Source organism: Scatophagus argus, chromosome 9, assembly GCF_020382885.2.
Source record: "Scatophagus argus isolate fScaArg1 chromosome 9, fScaArg1.pri, whole genome shotgun sequence".
Lineage (NCBI taxonomy): Eukaryota > Metazoa > Chordata > Actinopteri > Scatophagidae > Scatophagus > Scatophagus argus.
The window spans coordinates 18,830,800-18,848,089 of NC_058501.1; the positions used below are offsets into that span (position 1 = coordinate 18,830,800).

Consider the following 17,290-nt stretch of genomic DNA (forward strand, 5'->3'; position numbering starts at 1 on the left):
GCAATTGAATTATTATATATTTATTGAACAGTGTTAAGTATGATAGGGCTCTCCATGTAGGAACTCTAATAATATAGTATAAAAAATTAAAAAAGTACAAATAACAAAGACAAGACAAAGCATTGTAAACAACATCCAGAATAAGAGACAAAAAACCGACTTCGTCATGGCAGTATTTTTAGAATAAAGTGTTTTTTTTCCTTTCATAAAACATGTTTTTCTTCCCATAATTAATATTGTTGTAGTTGCAAAATTGTGTCTCAAACAGAGACATTACTCAGAAGTATTCCCAACTATTGGGATGAATGTAGTGCTTTCTTTTCTTCCTTTAGGGTTTTCTTTCCTTTAGCATATCCCACACACACCGTTGAAAAAGGCAAAAATACAAGTCCATATATCCATGAAATACAAAATATGAAATGTACAGAATAGATGTAACATAATAAAAAGCAGGCCAAAAAAGCCCTTTACAGTTGAAATGGCCACATATGACTCTTCAAGTTATACTGAAATGCAAAACAGATGATGAACAAGTGGGTATCCTACATATCCCATGCTGCCTTAGGGCTGGATTGTGCTACACAAAATAAACATCCCCCATCGAATGAGGTCAAAACAAGGGTATATAATACCAAATACGGCTGTCTGATGGAAGCTGCTACGTGTAAATGGTCAGAATATGTCCAATATGTAATGTGTGATATACTGATCCTAGAACAGGGACAGGGGATTGACTTTAGTCCGTTGGAAGGCTACAGCTGGTCGCTTGAGCTGCTCAAGCCCGTTTGAGCTTGTCGATGTGGAAGGTGAGTTTGAGGGCAGGGCCGAGCTTCAAGCCCATGTATTTCATCATCATGTCACTACGCAGCAACAGGAGCGCTTTGCCGTCAATCTCCTGTAGCAGAGGGAGGGAGGAGAGGGTTAAAAGCACTTTTGTTTACAAAAACAGTCCACCAAGTTAAGTCGTGCAAAGTAATTAACAGTGTAATCTAAGAACTATAACCCCTGTGAAAGAATACATACGTGTTTTCTGAAAAGGTCAGCATGTGGGGCCAGCACTGGGTCGATATCTCTGATATACTGCATGACGTCCTCCACCGTCCACAGGTTGGGGTCCTGACCGCTGGGCCTCGGGCTCTCCCGAAAACTGCCCGAGCCTAAACAGGCAAAAGCACAAACTCAAATCCGCGAAGACGGCCATTCGTGGGGTATTTCACCTGCTCGCGCCGTTTGTTTTTTGTACTTCGGTTTTTCACGATGATCCACCGCTATTTGTTTTTTCTGTTTTTGTATAGTTACAGATAACCACATTTTGTTTTAATCCTGTTTGAGTCAAGCAAAGAAAGTACAATTATTTATTTCCTCGACATTTTGAATGGTGTTTATGTATGGCACTAATAAGATCAGATGATAATGAAGTAAAGACACAACATTTTTATCAGTGATCTGCATCGGCCGATACTGCTTCCAGCAATCCATGATCTGGCACAACCTTAATTTATTTGTTCTTTCATGTTGAGAACTGTTATTGTTTTCGTTTGCAAGGTTGTTGGGCTCCAGCAAAATTTCTTGGACTGTATTTTATGTTCAACTTGCACAGGGCAAGCAGCCCCTTGTAATGTTTCTCCCCTTGTTTTGTTTTTATGTATATTTTTTAAATCCAGGCTTTTCTTTGGTCACATTGCCCACTTGAGAGCATTTCAAAAACTTCAGTGAAGCACTGAAATGTGCAAATGTTGGGATTACAGCAGAACAAAATCTTTTTCTCTCTCTAATGCAACCATGAAATTGTAAAAAGGCTTTAACCTAAACTTGATTTAAATACTGAAGATCAACAGTGTTTCAAAGGAATAAGATGCTTTTGAACTGCTTTTCTGCTGCCCGTTTGCTTTAACACAATTCAATTTTCAATCTATGAACACTTGATTGTGAAGGATGGTACTGTTTCCTTCAACCAATCAATCAACATAACATTTTAGTGCACATGTTTTTATTTATCCTATAACACCTATATGTTCTTTTTTGAAGTGAGTCTCTTATCACTTAAGAGCAATAAACAATGCAAAGAGTCCATCCTCACCACAACAATTCCCTTCATGCTATACTGACATACCATACTACCATAGAAAGAAGGCTAACAGCCATAGCCTTGGTGAGTAAAGATGTGAAAGGAGGGTGGAAGCACAGAGCATTCCCATAGTTAACTCAATCTCATCCCTGCACATATGCAACAAATGCTTCCTGCGTAGGTGTGTCTCGTCCTACCTCCAGAGTTATTGTGATGCAGCAGCTTGGAGGGAGACCTCAGGCCAGGAGATTGTGCTGTAGAGTTTGGATAGAGAGGACTCTTCTGTAAGTGCTCTGATACGACAACACTGTTCTCCACGAGGGACTCGCCTGAAAGACAAAGCATACAGTGATTAAAAAGCATCCTAAAAGGAATGCTGACTGACTTATTCTAATGGACTTCAGAAAGGATCTCAGAAAGAACTACAGTGTGTGTTGTGACTTTCTGTTAAAGAGGAAGGAGCTTTTTAGGAGGATATTACCCCATTACTTATATCTTGTCAAATATCCTATTAACTTAATTAAAATATAAGGAAATTGAAAGATAATTAAATGATTAACCTCCTGCCCCAGGACTTAATACTGCTCTCTCCTGAGCCAAGAGCTTCTTCTGTTTTACTACCTCCGTTAATAAGCTTCAATAAGGATTTAGTGGACAATTCAGAGCAGGCAATTGTTGGAAATATCTTACATAAAATGTGGTTCTGCATTTGGGCTGAGAACCATCAATCAGAGCAACGAATACACCAAGTGAAAGACTTATTTAGTCCAATTGTTTCTCTTTTACTATAATAGAATTTAAAAAAAAAAGGCATTTTCTAAAACATAAATTTACCAGGCAGGAGATGATCCCGCAATGCACAAAGTGGGTATGTCAAAATGGCAAATGAAGACGTGCACAACAGCCAAGATAATATCCTCCAACACATAGGAGAAACAGTTAAAGTTATTACTGCTTTAACTGTGTAATTTAAGCCAGTCATTAGGGGATACTACAGGGCCTTATAAGGGATGACCCTACAGGCTAACAAGCTGTGCTGACTACTGTGACTGCCAACTGAGTAATATTATCAACACCATAGTGTAAGAATTTTCACAAGCTGATTTTCTGATTCTAAACAAGCAGTTAATCATTGCATTTTCACAATTTATCTGGTGCATGATCAAGAAAGCAAAAGAAGCATACCATCAGTGGAGTGCCGGGGGATTTTGGCCAGTTTCTGAGGCAGAGTACTGTTGTAGTCTTGGAGGAACCGCTTGGTGCCTCGTCCTGGGCCCGTTGTCAGACCGTCTCCGAAATTTCTCCTCTCTAAAATCAACACATACGGAGGAAACAGCTGATACAGTCAGAGGCGACACAGGTGCAGTGGACCAGATATCATTTGGTTACACTCTTCTTTTTGTCACATAGGCTGAATGGTGAGAGAAACAAACAAGTAAACAAGAAGAAATAAAAAAAAAATGTATGTACACCTCTAAATACGACAACTTTGGCTTGTGTGTGAATGTTTTGTTTTTAATGTTTTACCACGAATCATTACCTAATGAATGATTCCACTGTAGTAGTGTAACCCTAAACTTGATCACAACAGAAGGTGAGCGACTCCAGCATTCACATCAAATGATCATCATGCAGTAAACGACTTCTTTTCCTCCTTGTTGTCAGCACACAATCGCCTGATTTATCTTGTTCCCAAGACTTCTGGACTTCAGGTGTGGATTTTGAAGTTTTCTCACATTATAACGAGTCACTTGCCTTTTGGCAGCAGCGTTTAACATATTGTACAGAACTCTGGGGAGGCACATGCCGCGCCTCCCTTCAGTATTCACAAGTTTTGATTCTTGCCAATATTTCCATATGACTAAGGCAGGCAGTTTCTATCTCCCTTCTCTTGTTTGAGAATTTACACACAATTCTTGTGCCCTCATTACGACATTACAAGCAGAATTTCCATAAATGTGTCATGTAACACTGACTCCTGTCAAAATGAACAATATGTACTCATGCAATCTATTCCATTGTTAGTTTACGGCACAGTAAAAGTACTTTAAAACTGACATATCGCTCTCCAGAACTGATGAAGCTGCTTGGATGAGCAGTGAAACGTCTTCAAGTCAAATCTTCACAAGTCCAGACGCCTTGCTTTAACTCTTCGAGTGAATATGACCTGGATGACTGAGAATCTCCACAGATATCGCTCTTCATATTATTATATCATATCATATATTATCATCATATCTAAACACAATGTAAATGTGCATGTGAGCCCACAGTGAGAGAACAGCAGCACTGACCTGCAGCGTACGTGTGACTGTCGTAGTGTAGGCCTCCTCTCGCTACAGGCTGGCTGCCAAACAGAGGATCGCAGTGAAGGTTGTGGCACAGTTTTTCCAGGAAGCGCAGGACGTAGGTGACACTGCTGACTGTGGGCAGAGTCAGGGTGTGCTGCTGCTGGTCAAAGTAAGCTGCACAGGACAAAGGTACAAAGGACAGAGGATCAGATTCTGTTCAGGAAAGTGCACAGTTTTTTGTTTGACATGGGGGGAACAAAAAGCAGAAAAGCAACATGTTCACTGATGTGAAAGCAGGCTTCAATGTTTTTAGACCTTACTTTTAATGGAACAACACATAACAAGGCAAGATCCTCTGACAACAGAACTATATTACTATATTCTGCTCTAATGGAAGATACATCATACAGAAATACAAAAGTACTGAGACACCAGGGACTTTAATGACATCGCATTGTAAATCCACAGTCAGCTTTGAAGCTATAACAGCTTCCAGTCTTCTGGGGAGGCTTTCCACAAGATTTTGGAGTGTTTTAGTGACAATTTTTGCCCATTCATGCACTAGAGCACTTGTGAGGTCAGGCACTGATGTTAGCCTGCCTTGTGATCTCCATTCCAGTTCATCCCTACGGTGTTCCATGGGGTTGAGCTCAGGGCTCTGTGTGGGCCAGTCAAGTTCCTCCACACCAAACTCATCCAACCATGTCTTTATGGACTTTGCTTTGTCATGTTGGTCCTCCCCAAACTGATGCCACAAAATTGGAAGCATGTCATTGTCCAAAATGTCTTAGTACACTGAAGCATTAAAATTTCCCTTCACTGGAAGTAAGGGTCCAAGCCCAACCCCTGAAAACAAAACCCTAAAAGAAGTGTGTCTGGATACTTTTGTCCATATAGTGTAACAAAACTAAGATGTAATAATGCCACAATAAACAAGTAAACAACAACAGATCAAACTCCTCTTAAAATGCTGTTTAATGACTGCACTGCACAGACTGATCAGATTGACAGAGAGATAAATCACATTTTTTTCCAAAATGAGAGTATAGTTCCCACACCTGAAATGACTTCGCCTCCTTGTCCAGACTTGAGGCAGGTGAAGACCGTGCCCTGGTTATGGGCTGAGTCCACACACGCCTGAACACACTGCTGAAGCACCGAAGAGGCCCGTCCTGGCCCAAAGTGGTCTGGGAGCTGCTGGATACGCCGCTGGTCCAGATGGGGTCCCACCTTGCCGTACTTGTTAAGGTAAACACAAACTAGGGGGCAGAACAACAAGGAGAACAGTCAGTACTGAAGGTTATGTGACTTGTGAGATGTATGTACAGTATCTGTGTCCAGGTCTGTGGATGCTGTGTACCTGTGGGAGCCTGTAGTGCAGAGTTGGGGATGGTAGCATTGTCCAGAGGCACAGTGCTGGTGTCAGGCTCTGGAGTGCTGCTGGTGGGAGACGTGGGAACTGGATTAGGTACCACGCGTGGTTTTCTCTGGACACAAACACACACATTCAGACATTTTTACAGCATTTGTCTCTTTACTGGTTCATTACCGTCATTGCATTTGACGGGATGGGATCATAATAATAAAACAAAGTGTCAGCTCAATCTGCTTTACTTGAGAGGCATTAAAAAAGTGATTGTACTAATTCGTGGCAGAGTAGAACTACACTATATTGACAGAAGTACTGGGACACACCTCTTTATTATTGTATTCATGCATGGTATGGGGCTGTTTTTCAGGGTTTGGGCTCAGCCTCTTACTTCCAGTGAAAGAAAATCTTAATGCTTCAGCATATCAAGATATTTTGGACAATGCTATGTTTCCAAATTTGTGGCAACAGTTTGGTGAAGGCCCTTTCCAATCAGGCATGACTGCATCCAAGTGCACAAAGCAAAGTCCATAAAGACATGGTTGGATGAGTTTGGTGTGGAAGAACTTGACTGGCCCACACAGAGTCCTTACATCAACCCCATGGAACACCTTTGGGACAAACTGGAACAGAGTCTGTGAACCAGGCCTTTTGGTCCAACATCAGTAATTGGCCTCACAAACGCTCTACCACATGAGTGGGCAAAAATTCCCACAGAAACACTCCAAAATCTTATGGAACGCCTTCCCAGAAGAGTGGAAGCTGTTGTAGTGGCGAAGCTGTCCATGTACTTAGAAAACGATTGGTGTAAAGGTCAGGTGTCCCCAGGTGTACTTTGCTCTATATAGTGTGCATGTAACAGGCCTATACACATGAACATATTATCATCTATTTTGGGCAAGTTTCAGACTGAACAACTTGTCTGAGTAAAGAAAGTGATTGCTGGACAAAACACATTGTTAACTCTTGCAATGCTAATAGGTGATGCATTATATATGTATTATGTCATGCACTCAAATACTATAATGTATTATTCTGCAGTTCCTTGATGACTGCACTAATGTACATGCTCTGGATGGCCACCTTGCTGCCTGGCTTGGGTCCTCTTTTCTTTGGGATCTTGATAGGTTCTGCCTGAGTCTGGGCCTGCTGCAGAGCTATCCTTTGTGCCCAGTTGGCAGGTAGTCTGCCCCTGGTTCGCCCTGGACCTGTCACTGGCCGTCCTGGGCCAGCCATCACATCTTCCAGCCAGCCAGCTCTCTTGGCCCAGCCCAACTGCAAAAACACAGAACAAAGATGACACAAGAGTCAAGTGGGGCAAACTCTTCATGCTGCGTCTCTCTCAGGTCAAGGTCAGAAAGGTTTACAATGCACCCAAGGTCTGTGAAACAACTTGAGTACACAAAAAACCGCACGTTTTCAGATGTCAGTCAGTCATGGTTTATTCAATTAATTTTACCTTCAATAGTATTTAGTAGTTTGCTTTTGAGTTCCCAGTTTTGACATCTGCTTCTTAGATTTCTGCCACCACACAATATAAACGTAGGTCATAGGAATTCTGTATGTGGTGCTCACAGCGGTGGAAAATTCAACAGCAACATGTCTTTCCAAACTTTTCTGGATAATCCAAAATCAAAGAAATTGCCTGGCCTATCACCTCGACTGTATGAGGGGAAGAGGCAGAAATCTTAGACATGGATATAAAACCAGAACTATCTCCATACTGCATGCCTACCTTACTGCCGGGCTTGGGCCCTCGTTTCTTGGGGACCTTGATGGGCTCCAGGCCTCCTTTGCCAGGTTGGATGCTCTGCGGTCCCAACACTGAGCTCTTCTGACTCCAGGGCCCCGTCACCTTGGTTTTCCTGCGACCTGGCTTGCGTCCTCTCTGACCTGGAGGTCTGCCCACCGTGGGGGCGGGGTGCATGGCTGGGTTCTCCACACTCCCGTCTGTCAGTGCCCCAAGGCTCTTAGGCAACAGTACTGCATGGGCAAAAATACAAGAGAAAATAAGTTAAGAAAAAAACTGTGGCATAACAAGTGAAAAAGAATTAATGAAGAATTATATCTCCAGGCTCCCAATTCATTGCAGGAGGTACAGAGAAATGTAATAATGTTTGCACAGAGTACGTAGTTATTTTCTCATTAACTGCATTTGAGAGTTTAGAAAAATATTTCTTTGCCAAAATGAGAATTCAATATGAAATCCAAACCACATTATGTGGTTATATTATACACTTCAGTTCATTCAAAATCAACTTCACCACACACTTGCTATATAACGCTCACTTAGACTCTAAATATCTTGATCAAATGATGAGCAGCAGGCAACACAACCATGTCATTTTCACATCTAAAATTAAACGTTTTAAAAATCAAAAGTCTTTCAGTTAGTTGACCGCAGAACTAAATCCAGGCTGTTCATAACACCTGAGTGTGAAACATTTTTCGTCACTTCATTTCCTCTGTTATAAGCCTGAGGACACCACGCTATATCACTCAGTCTGCAGTGTGCTTCACAGCGAGAGGAGAAAAGACGGTGAGAGGTCACATCAAGAAGTGCTTGATCCAATTTGCTTCATAAGACTGCTGAACTCAAAGGGTTTGTTTTTTCCCTGTATATAAAATCAGGTCCTGGAACTGACCCACTGCAGTGAGATTTCACTACATGGTAGTCAGAAGGGCAAACAAATTTAATCATGATACGTTGTCTTGCAGTGAGACATCCATATCACAATGCTTTCACCAAGATATGGTCACCCATTACTATAAGACAGTGTGGCTCCACTGAAAACAGCTCACAACCTGCTCTCAGGATCTGGTTCAGTTTTTTTTTTCTTCCCTTCAGTTTTTCATCTGGCAGGGTTGAGATGAGGTGGCAGGGTTAATCCCAGGGACTCATATCTCAAAACCTGAGCCAATAAACCTAACCAACTACATGGCCAAATAACACTGCCTGTAGGCAAGAAAGTATGTATCATTATGGTCATTATAATCAGAAAAACAGCTATTACCTGCATACACTGTGATCCTTTACAAACAACAGAATATGAAGATGAAGCAGAGAAAAAACAGAATTACAGCCTTGTGGCTGTATGCCTCCAAGCTGTCAAGCTGCAGTTTACATCCATGTCTGCAGAGACTCATAAAATATATGTAGTGACTGAAAGAGAGCTTTGTCACATGGTGCAACAACAATCACCTGACACTTAATATGACTAAAACCAACACGCTTGTGGTGGAATACAATGCTTCAAATACGGATGTTGCTGCAAAGAAGCTACCAATTCTAAAACGTGCGTGTCCCACAAACACATCTTCAACCTGGCAGCACAGAAGATCTACACAGTCAGCACAGTTTCCACAGACGGCATGCAAGATCAGTGTCACCAATTCAGCATCTGTCCAAATGTGATATGTGGTCACAATCTGCCCTTCTGTTCCTGAGTTATGGTGTGGAATAATGAGTAGAAAATGTTTTTTTTTTCAGAAGATGATACTGTGGCAATGAAGCTGACCTTTGCCCTTTTGGATATAAAATGTCATTACCCCTTTCTTTTTACCCTATTAGATATTTATGAGAAATTTTGTCATGATAAGCATTTGAATTCTTTAGTTATGGCTAAAGACATGATTTGTGAGGGAAGAGTGACCTTGACCCTAAAGCCACCAAATTCAAATTCCAAGAGGATGTTCGTCCCAAATTTTAAGAAGTTACCTCAAGGTGTTCCTGAGATACCACATTCAGGAGAAAAGGACAGACAGAAGACGAACGGACAGCCTCGGAACGTAATACCTTAGGTCAAAGCTATCACAGACGAGGCATAACAAGGAGCGAAAGATAGAAGGAACCATTTTGAAAGAAAGAGATGATTAAAGATGCATTTCTTTGGGTATCCCTTCAAGTCTCTGCTGGCGAGAACAAAAAACAAATGTGTAAACACCTAAAAAGCCACAGGAATAAAGCCTAACAAAGAAGCGAGGTGCTGACAGCTGTGGGGGCGGCCTTAAAAATGTATCTCTTACAGTTGCAACCATGAATACACAACCCACTGGTTCTAGATAGTAAGCATTTCAGAAATCACCTGACCCACTGAGAGAACATGCATACGGTAAAAATAGTTTTGAATGAGGATCTATGTAAAACATATTAAAACAACCAAATAAGCAGCAAGCCAACACAGCTGGCAAAACATCCAGAATGTGTGCATGAAAAAAAACAAACCCCACAGTGCAGACCGCAGCAAAGCCCCAGTCGCTGGCTTCACATGCACCTGCAAGTCTACAAACATGCATGCACATTTACAAACTTAAATGCAGTGGTATTCATCCTGGATCAACCCAGGACAGACTTACGAGCAGCAGCCACATTCATTAACACAGGTCTTGGCCCCTGGGGCTGTATTTATTAAACACATTCGCACAGGCACACCAATCAATGCAAAGCTCAGCCTGCAGGCTAACGCTACTTTTCATGGGGGAGCCACTGTGAAGTTAAGAAAAAACAACACACACACACACAACAAAACACATGATTGAACCTACACACACTGGACGAATCCGGGATAATATGTTTAAAGAGCTTGAGGTTACATGTTCATTGATCAGTGCCAGTGTTCGTAAATACAGCCAAGCGAAGGCGTAACAAGCAAATCCTTCTTTTTTCCCCCTCTACCCAGAGTGCACTGAGTTCACTGAGTTCACAAAACCACCACTGCCAGCTTCACATTACAGGAAGATAACTCTTTTTTACAAGAAGACAGCTTCTAATCTCTCACTCCGACTGCAGTTCTGTAACTTCATTCATCTTTACTCACCTCTCTTGCCCAAACAAAAGTCAAAAGTGTGTGGTTGTCTGCACAGCTGTCCTCAGATTCACCCTCTCCTCCTGTCCTCCTCTACCACTCTTCCTCTGCGTTGCTCCTCCTTTTCCTTATTTTTCCTCCCTTCTCTTCTTTCCTCCTCCCACCATCTGCTGACAATGTAAACAGTCGACCTTTCATAGCTTATGTCTGTCTTTGGTCTTCATTTCTACCCTCCCCTCTTAATTCAATTCCCTCCGAGATGTCTGATCAGCCTGTGAGCCAGGGTGCCAATGAGAGGCCTGTGGAGGGGCACCCAGGCTAGTTTCAACCACGTCATGCCCCAACTCTGCCAACTGGGTGAGTGCCAGGCCTTCATAAAACACTAGCAGGCTACAAATACATGTCCTGCCTCGCTATTTCCCCTCCTTCCTTTTCCCCTCCCTCTCATACTGTGGATTCTAATAAATGAGTACAGCTGACCTTGGGGCTGATAACCCCCCGCTCTGATTCTTACTCTTGTTCTTTTATTGAGAAGGTTTACATGGCTACAAGTTCTGAAATAATCCAGCTTTAAGAGAAAAATGAACAGTGACAAGTAAACTCTTTCTCTGATAAATAAGAGAGCTTTTCTAAATCTGTCAGAAGAATTTACTTAAAACTCACTCAAAAAAAGAAAAGTCAAATTAAAAGGCTTATTTTCAGTGGCCAACTTATGTTTTACTATTGTTACATGCATCTTAAAACACATCAGTCAGGGATAAACATGTTTTGACACTGTTAGCTGTCTACGTTCCCTCAGATGCAGTGGCACATGGACTGGTTTTATAACAACAACGTGATGTGGAAGACATCCCTATGCGAGTAAAAGCTCCAAAGTGTGTGGTGAGGAAATATGACCCGGAATGCAATATATTTGGCTACACAATGGCAGACAGTGGTGCCGTGCTGAAAACATAGTGTGTTGAATATGGTGAAATGTTGTGTTTTTTTTACTCATCTAATTGGGATGATTGGAGTTTTTCCAGAGATGGGGCCAAAAATTTCAAAAGGCTTAGAACCCCTGTGCTAAACGGAATAACAAATGTATTCCAAACCACTGGGATGCCTGCTCTAACGTTTTACAAACTGTACTACTGTTACTGGAAGTTGGAAGACAGAAACAGTTCAAAAGAATATCTGGAGAGCAATTCAGCACCATCGAGAACTAAAAATAGCAAAAGCCAGTTGATGACTCGATCAGCTGTTCAGCTATTGATGCCTTCAGGCAAATGATGTACTTCCATCACACTGCAAACTGTGATGGACCAACCAAACACGTATACACCAATACGAAGTCTACTCATTGTGGTGGAGAAGTTCCCAACAGTTTGTAGATTTAACAGAAAAAATAAATAAGACGAGTAACTGGAACAGGCTAATGTTTGACACCTTTGCTTTAACAATGACTTCAAATGATTGCACTGACTGACTGCTGAGTCTCAATGTCAGGTTGTTAAATATTAATGTTGTAAGTTGGTAGTGATTTGACACCCCGAAATGAGACGCAACTGTCTTTCTCCAGAATTGTTTAATGGCGTATATAAAAACAGCAGCAGTGAGGTGTCTAGAGATTCCCAATCCTAATACAGAGAGAGGGAGAGATATAATGTCACTTAAATATGAGGACAGCCTCAACTGGAAGGCACTGATTGTGTTGCACTCTGTTGTTCACATGAAATCAGACAGAAGCCTTTGTGTAAAGAATGAAAAAAAGAGAGCTGAAGCTAGAAGTTCAATTTCTGGTTTCTTATCCTACAGCTGGCCAATCGCTGCAATGAAGTGGGTGTGAATATCAGACTTTCAGAAATGGCCAGACACAGCCACTGCTTGTGATCAGTCTGACCAGTCCTCATTAAGACGTCTACCTGCAGTTTAAAATGCAATGAGATACATTTCCTACTGTTAAGGTGCAGACCTTTGGTGCCAGGCGGCTGAAGGTTGTCTCCGGTGAGGTTGCACCAGCCAACAGGGAAGATGTCACGCGAGTCATAGCGGCAGTAGTAGTCAAAGGCCCCCCGCCAGCCATCAAAGGTGACCAGCACCTCGACGCCACGCAGAGCTCCCACTGTTGCCGGGCAGATAAAGTGGGGATTTTTACGGTCGACCGCCTCCAGCTTCATGCCTACCTGAAAGGAGTTCTGCTCCGGTGCGGGAGGCTCCTGCTGGGGATCATGGAGGGGAAAAAAGGTCAGGTATTTAGCTGCCATATGTAACAGGGAAGTACAGTAAAACCAACCAAATGCTGGTGAATTTCTGCAGTGGAAAATGATGACATTCTGACAAAAAGATCTTGGCGCATTATGACTCATCAATAATAATGCTCGTTTTCTTTTCTTCTTGTTTTTTCTGAGGATGTTGCACTCATGAGCCTTGTACAGGTACCTTGTGAAAGATGCGAGAGGGTGCCATCTCAGCTCCATTTAGTGTTTTCAGAAGGAACATGGGCCAGGAGGATGCATTGAGACGAAAACCTGAAGAAGAGGACAGTTGCTGTTATACTTGTGCCAGCTTTAAATCCAAGGGCTGTGAGACGAACAAAGCGATGCTGACACTGACAAAAGATGGAAAAACTATCAGAGCGGCAATGATTAATCGATCAGTCAATCAAACAAATATAAATGTGGAACTATTTGGATTGATTCAGTCATCTTTCAAGAAAAAAATCTAATTAAACTACCTTTCTCTCTCATGGTAAATTGAATATATTTGAGTTTTGGACTGAAAACATCTAAGGATGACCTTGATCAACACCATGTTGTGGCAAAAGTCTCTGTCTTTCCCCTGGCTATTCAATATAAAAATGTCCTGAGTAAGAGGCTGTTTGTGTCAGGAAGTTATTTATAAGCATTAACATTACACACTGACATTCTGTGCTGTCAGTCAGTGACACCTAGTGGAGAAAAATGGGGAAAAAAGGAAAAGGAGAGTCAGTCAGTGGAAAACTTAAAATAAAAGACATGATGCGCGTTCTCACCAAGTGGTGGCTGCAGCATGCCTCCATTCTTCTCGCAGCTGCCGATTGGCTGGATCTCTGAGGAGTCCACCAGACGCCAGAAGTCATTCTTGTTGTCGGACCCGTCCAAGCGTAGCCGCAGCCTTGAGCCTGTCAGGCCCACCACTGTGGCGATGCAGGTGGATGTGGTGTTTCGCGGGTCCTGGGCCTCCAGCTTCATCCCTGCCTTGAACTCGTTAAGTGGAGGTGTGAGACTCTGGATGGCGATGATGGACAAGCGTTAGTTGGAGAGCAGCAACATAATAACAGCAGAGGAGAGGAAGAAAGAGATAGTTAAGAGCCTGGGATAATCGAATTCCCAATTATGCTCACCTGCCTGAAGCAAGAGGAAGGTGCGGCGATTGCACCCGTCTCTTTCAAGTATTTCTCCCAACTAAAATGCCCTGTAAAAAAACAAAAGGAGATGTGCTACGGCAGTTGTGGAAAGTCTGATAAATGTTTTCATTCATTCTGAGTTGGATTTGTAATACAAAATAACAACGAGACATGACGCTTAAAATTATGAGCTTAAAACTGTCAACATTTGTAGCTGACTTTATTTTAATGATGAGGTTGTGTACCATTGACTTCTGAAACCAGCGCTAGTACACGGAAATTGGTCCTGATACCCAACTGTGCTGTTTTTCAGTATTTTATTCTCCGCATAATAACTAAAGCGAAATTTCAATAAGTCACCAAATAGGCTGTTAAAAAGCCTGGCACCAACTACTGTGAATTCCAACAATTCAGTCGGTACCCAACCTGATGTGATGATGAACGAAACAATGCTGAGTAAAATCCTTGGGCGCTGTTTCCAGCTGGAACTGCCCCAAACGTACATCATATATCATGGGCTGATGTGGGTTATTTACCTTGGTACTGTGAGGGCACCCTGGAGGGTCGTCCGCTCCGGGCATGCTTGATCCTTCTGGCATCCTTCCACTCTATAGCTAGAGAAGCCAAAAAAAAGACAGAATAAGCTCTCAACTACTGGTGATTTTCACATCAGTCAGAACCTTGCAATACCTGCCACACTGACTGGGATTACAGGGCTATTACAAGATAATATATGAATGGGCTACACAGAATAAACAAAGGGGGCATGTCTAGCTTTGCCTGAAAGCTACTATGAATACTTGTTTGTTATATTTGGGGAGATACTGTCATCATACAAAGAATGGCATAAGGTTCTTACATTTCTGTGGCACAGGTTTCCTCATGCTCCAGCAATACTGACCAAGCTCACAATGCGACAGTAGGCTTCACTCTAAAAGACAAGAAAAAAAATCAATCAATCAAAATAAACCACATATGTCATGTTGAAGCCTGGAGAAATCTTTAACAGCATACAAAAATAATACACTGGGCGCAGTATCGCAACTCTAAAAACCACGATGCAAACATCATGTGACTAAAAAGTAGTGACAACTTAATGCACAGTTTATTTGAACTACCTTTGAAATCGTTTTCGTTGTACATCAGACAATATGGACATTTCTATCACAGCAATAAAAACACGGGAGTATTCAGACCCATCCTCGGGCTACCACGTGTAAACTGTACTGTGTTTCAAAGGGAAACAAGAAAGCTGCCCTTGTTGTCTTTGTAGCTTACTGGCCATCTCTCCAGGAGGAAACCAGAGGCAAGTTTCACAAAGACACCCAAGATATTTTGAACAATGTACTACATATGGATTTAATCTGCTTTTTCACATTTTAAAGATTAAGATAAGAATCCTAATAAATTTAAATGCCTTGCTGTACAAACTGTGCATGCACATAGTTACTGATATAAACTGATGAGACAAAGTATTACAATCACAATCAACAGCACCACAAACAACAAACTATCATTCAGCCAGAATTGCTTTAATTGCTATTACAACCTTGCATGCAACAATCTCCGCAGCAATTATAAAACAATGCTGAGTATTTTCCTTTATGTAAACATTACTATGCTGAAGAATTGTTGGTGATCAATCAGCAGAAAAACGGCTTAGAGAAGGGCCACATGTTTTGAGACTCAGTGACTCCTGTAACCCAAACCCTGGCCTAACCAACATCACCAACCAGACACAACATGACCGGTCAACAGGTCAAACTGATATAAACAAGTGCTTTAAGCGGCTGTTACCCCTGCCCGGCAGTAACCACAGTCCAATGTGATATTTATGAGACATAATATAAATCCAAATGATCCAACTCTGCTTTAGATGTTCATGTATGTAACAACAGCAAACGTGCAAAAACCCTTTAAAACAACATGCTCAAACTCTCATGTGAGAGGCAACACACGAACTAATAGTGGCACAGCGACACTTGTTAAGCATCTGCCAATTATTTGAATTTGCCAAAAAAAAAAACAAAACCAAAAAAAAACAAAACATAAACGCAGTAGCTTTATTATGAGAGCTGTTGTAAATTAACCAATATTATCATAGGATTAAAAGAACAATAACAGATCACCCACAAGATAACTTAAACAGGACGTCATATAAACATGCTTACCTTAAAACTTCATAACCGTTTCGCAGCGCTTCTCCTCTCCGGATGATTTCCTTTTCAATAGAAGTGCGCCTTTTTCCTCCGCCAAAGGGGCTGGCGTCCAAATTAAAGCGGCCCGCTCCTTGTTTTTCCGTCTGGGCAAGTGACAGGAGGTCTGGCATTAGAAAGTTCAGCGTGTACACCTTCCTCCTGTTGCTAACCCAGTGACTGTTGAAAACTCAACGTCCAGCTAGCACCGCTTGTCTGACATTTACACGGGACAGCGTTTCCAATAATAGCCGAAACACCGCGTCTCACGCTGTTGAGCTTCATTCAAAACACAAAGCCAACACATGGGACCCCCGCCCTCTCCTGTGCTACATTTGCATGGGCGCTAGATGCTCAACTACGGGACAGCATTGCTAATTCTGTTATTCGGGAGTTAACACTACTTTGAGGGTAAACCTCTAGGGTATAAAACAGACAAAAATAACACTGAATGGAACCCAAGCATGCACGCAGGCAGTGCATCCGTGTAGACACCACATCCAGCATGCTATGCTACGCACGGCTACACAGAGACATGCCCACTTCCCAGGGTGCTAGCTTAGCATGCTAGGTGGCTCACTAGCTCGTTGACCTCATTATAAATAATAGCATTAGCACAACGGGATGATACCAGCACACTGAGGCTAGCCAGCGCTAACATGGGCTCAACGCTGAAACCGAGCCTAAAAGGAGACGTTGCTCGGTGTATCCGAGGATGTTTACCTTGCTTTGTAACGTGTGTGTTTGTTTCTGATGTGGATTTAGCGCTTGTCCGCCATTTTTTTTCTACACGATGAGGAGGGGGTGTTTTGCCAACATTTCTTGCTGGGCAGTCAGTCAGACAGAGGGGCAACCTGGAGGATGGAGAGAGGACAAAACAACGACACCTGGCGGTCAACAGACAGCATATCAAGTCTGGGGGAACTATGAAATAGTGGTGGTAGTAGTAGTCGTAGTGGTACTAGTATTAGATTTACCCCGGGGGGTAAACAAACAAAGCCAATCTAATACCCCATCTAATGTATGTTATCTTTTATACTGCAATAACAAAACATCTACTCCACATACACAATATATCCAATGCAATATGCAGTACATAATTATAGAGTACTATCAGCTGCTAGTTTATTTGGTACAATCAGATAAAACTAATGCAGCCTAATACAACAGTACAGCAATAATGCCTACCTTCATG

At 42.1% G+C, this 17,290-nt stretch overlaps 1 protein-coding gene across 2 annotated transcripts; it reads right to left on the bottom strand.

Annotated features, from left to right (window-relative positions):
* LOC124064983 (polycomb protein SCMH1) lies at positions 1-16,963 on the bottom strand. 2 transcript variants are annotated; one of them, XM_046399947.1, is made up of 17 exons: positions 16,819-16,963; positions 16,072-16,202; positions 14,760-14,831; positions 14,437-14,514; positions 13,898-13,968; positions 13,547-13,781; positions 12,955-13,043; positions 12,488-12,731; positions 7,464-7,711; positions 6,812-7,003; positions 5,720-5,846; positions 5,418-5,618; positions 4,363-4,533; positions 3,254-3,376; positions 2,266-2,397; positions 1,024-1,157; positions 1-895 (listed from the first exon to the last, which is right to left on the bottom strand). In XM_046399947.1, exons 3-17 carry the CDS (start codon positions 14,782-14,784, stop codon positions 776-778), a joined length of 2,190 nt encoding a protein of 729 aa, XP_046255903.1. In that variant the 5' UTR covers positions 14,785-14,831; positions 16,072-16,202; positions 16,819-16,963; the 3' UTR covers positions 1-775. The 2 variants fall into 2 exon arrangements, with proteins under 2 accessions (XP_046255903.1, XP_046255901.1); XM_046399945.1 differs by having other exon boundaries at positions 12,488-12,734.
* Between the last annotated feature and the right edge of the window lie 327 nt (positions 16,964-17,290).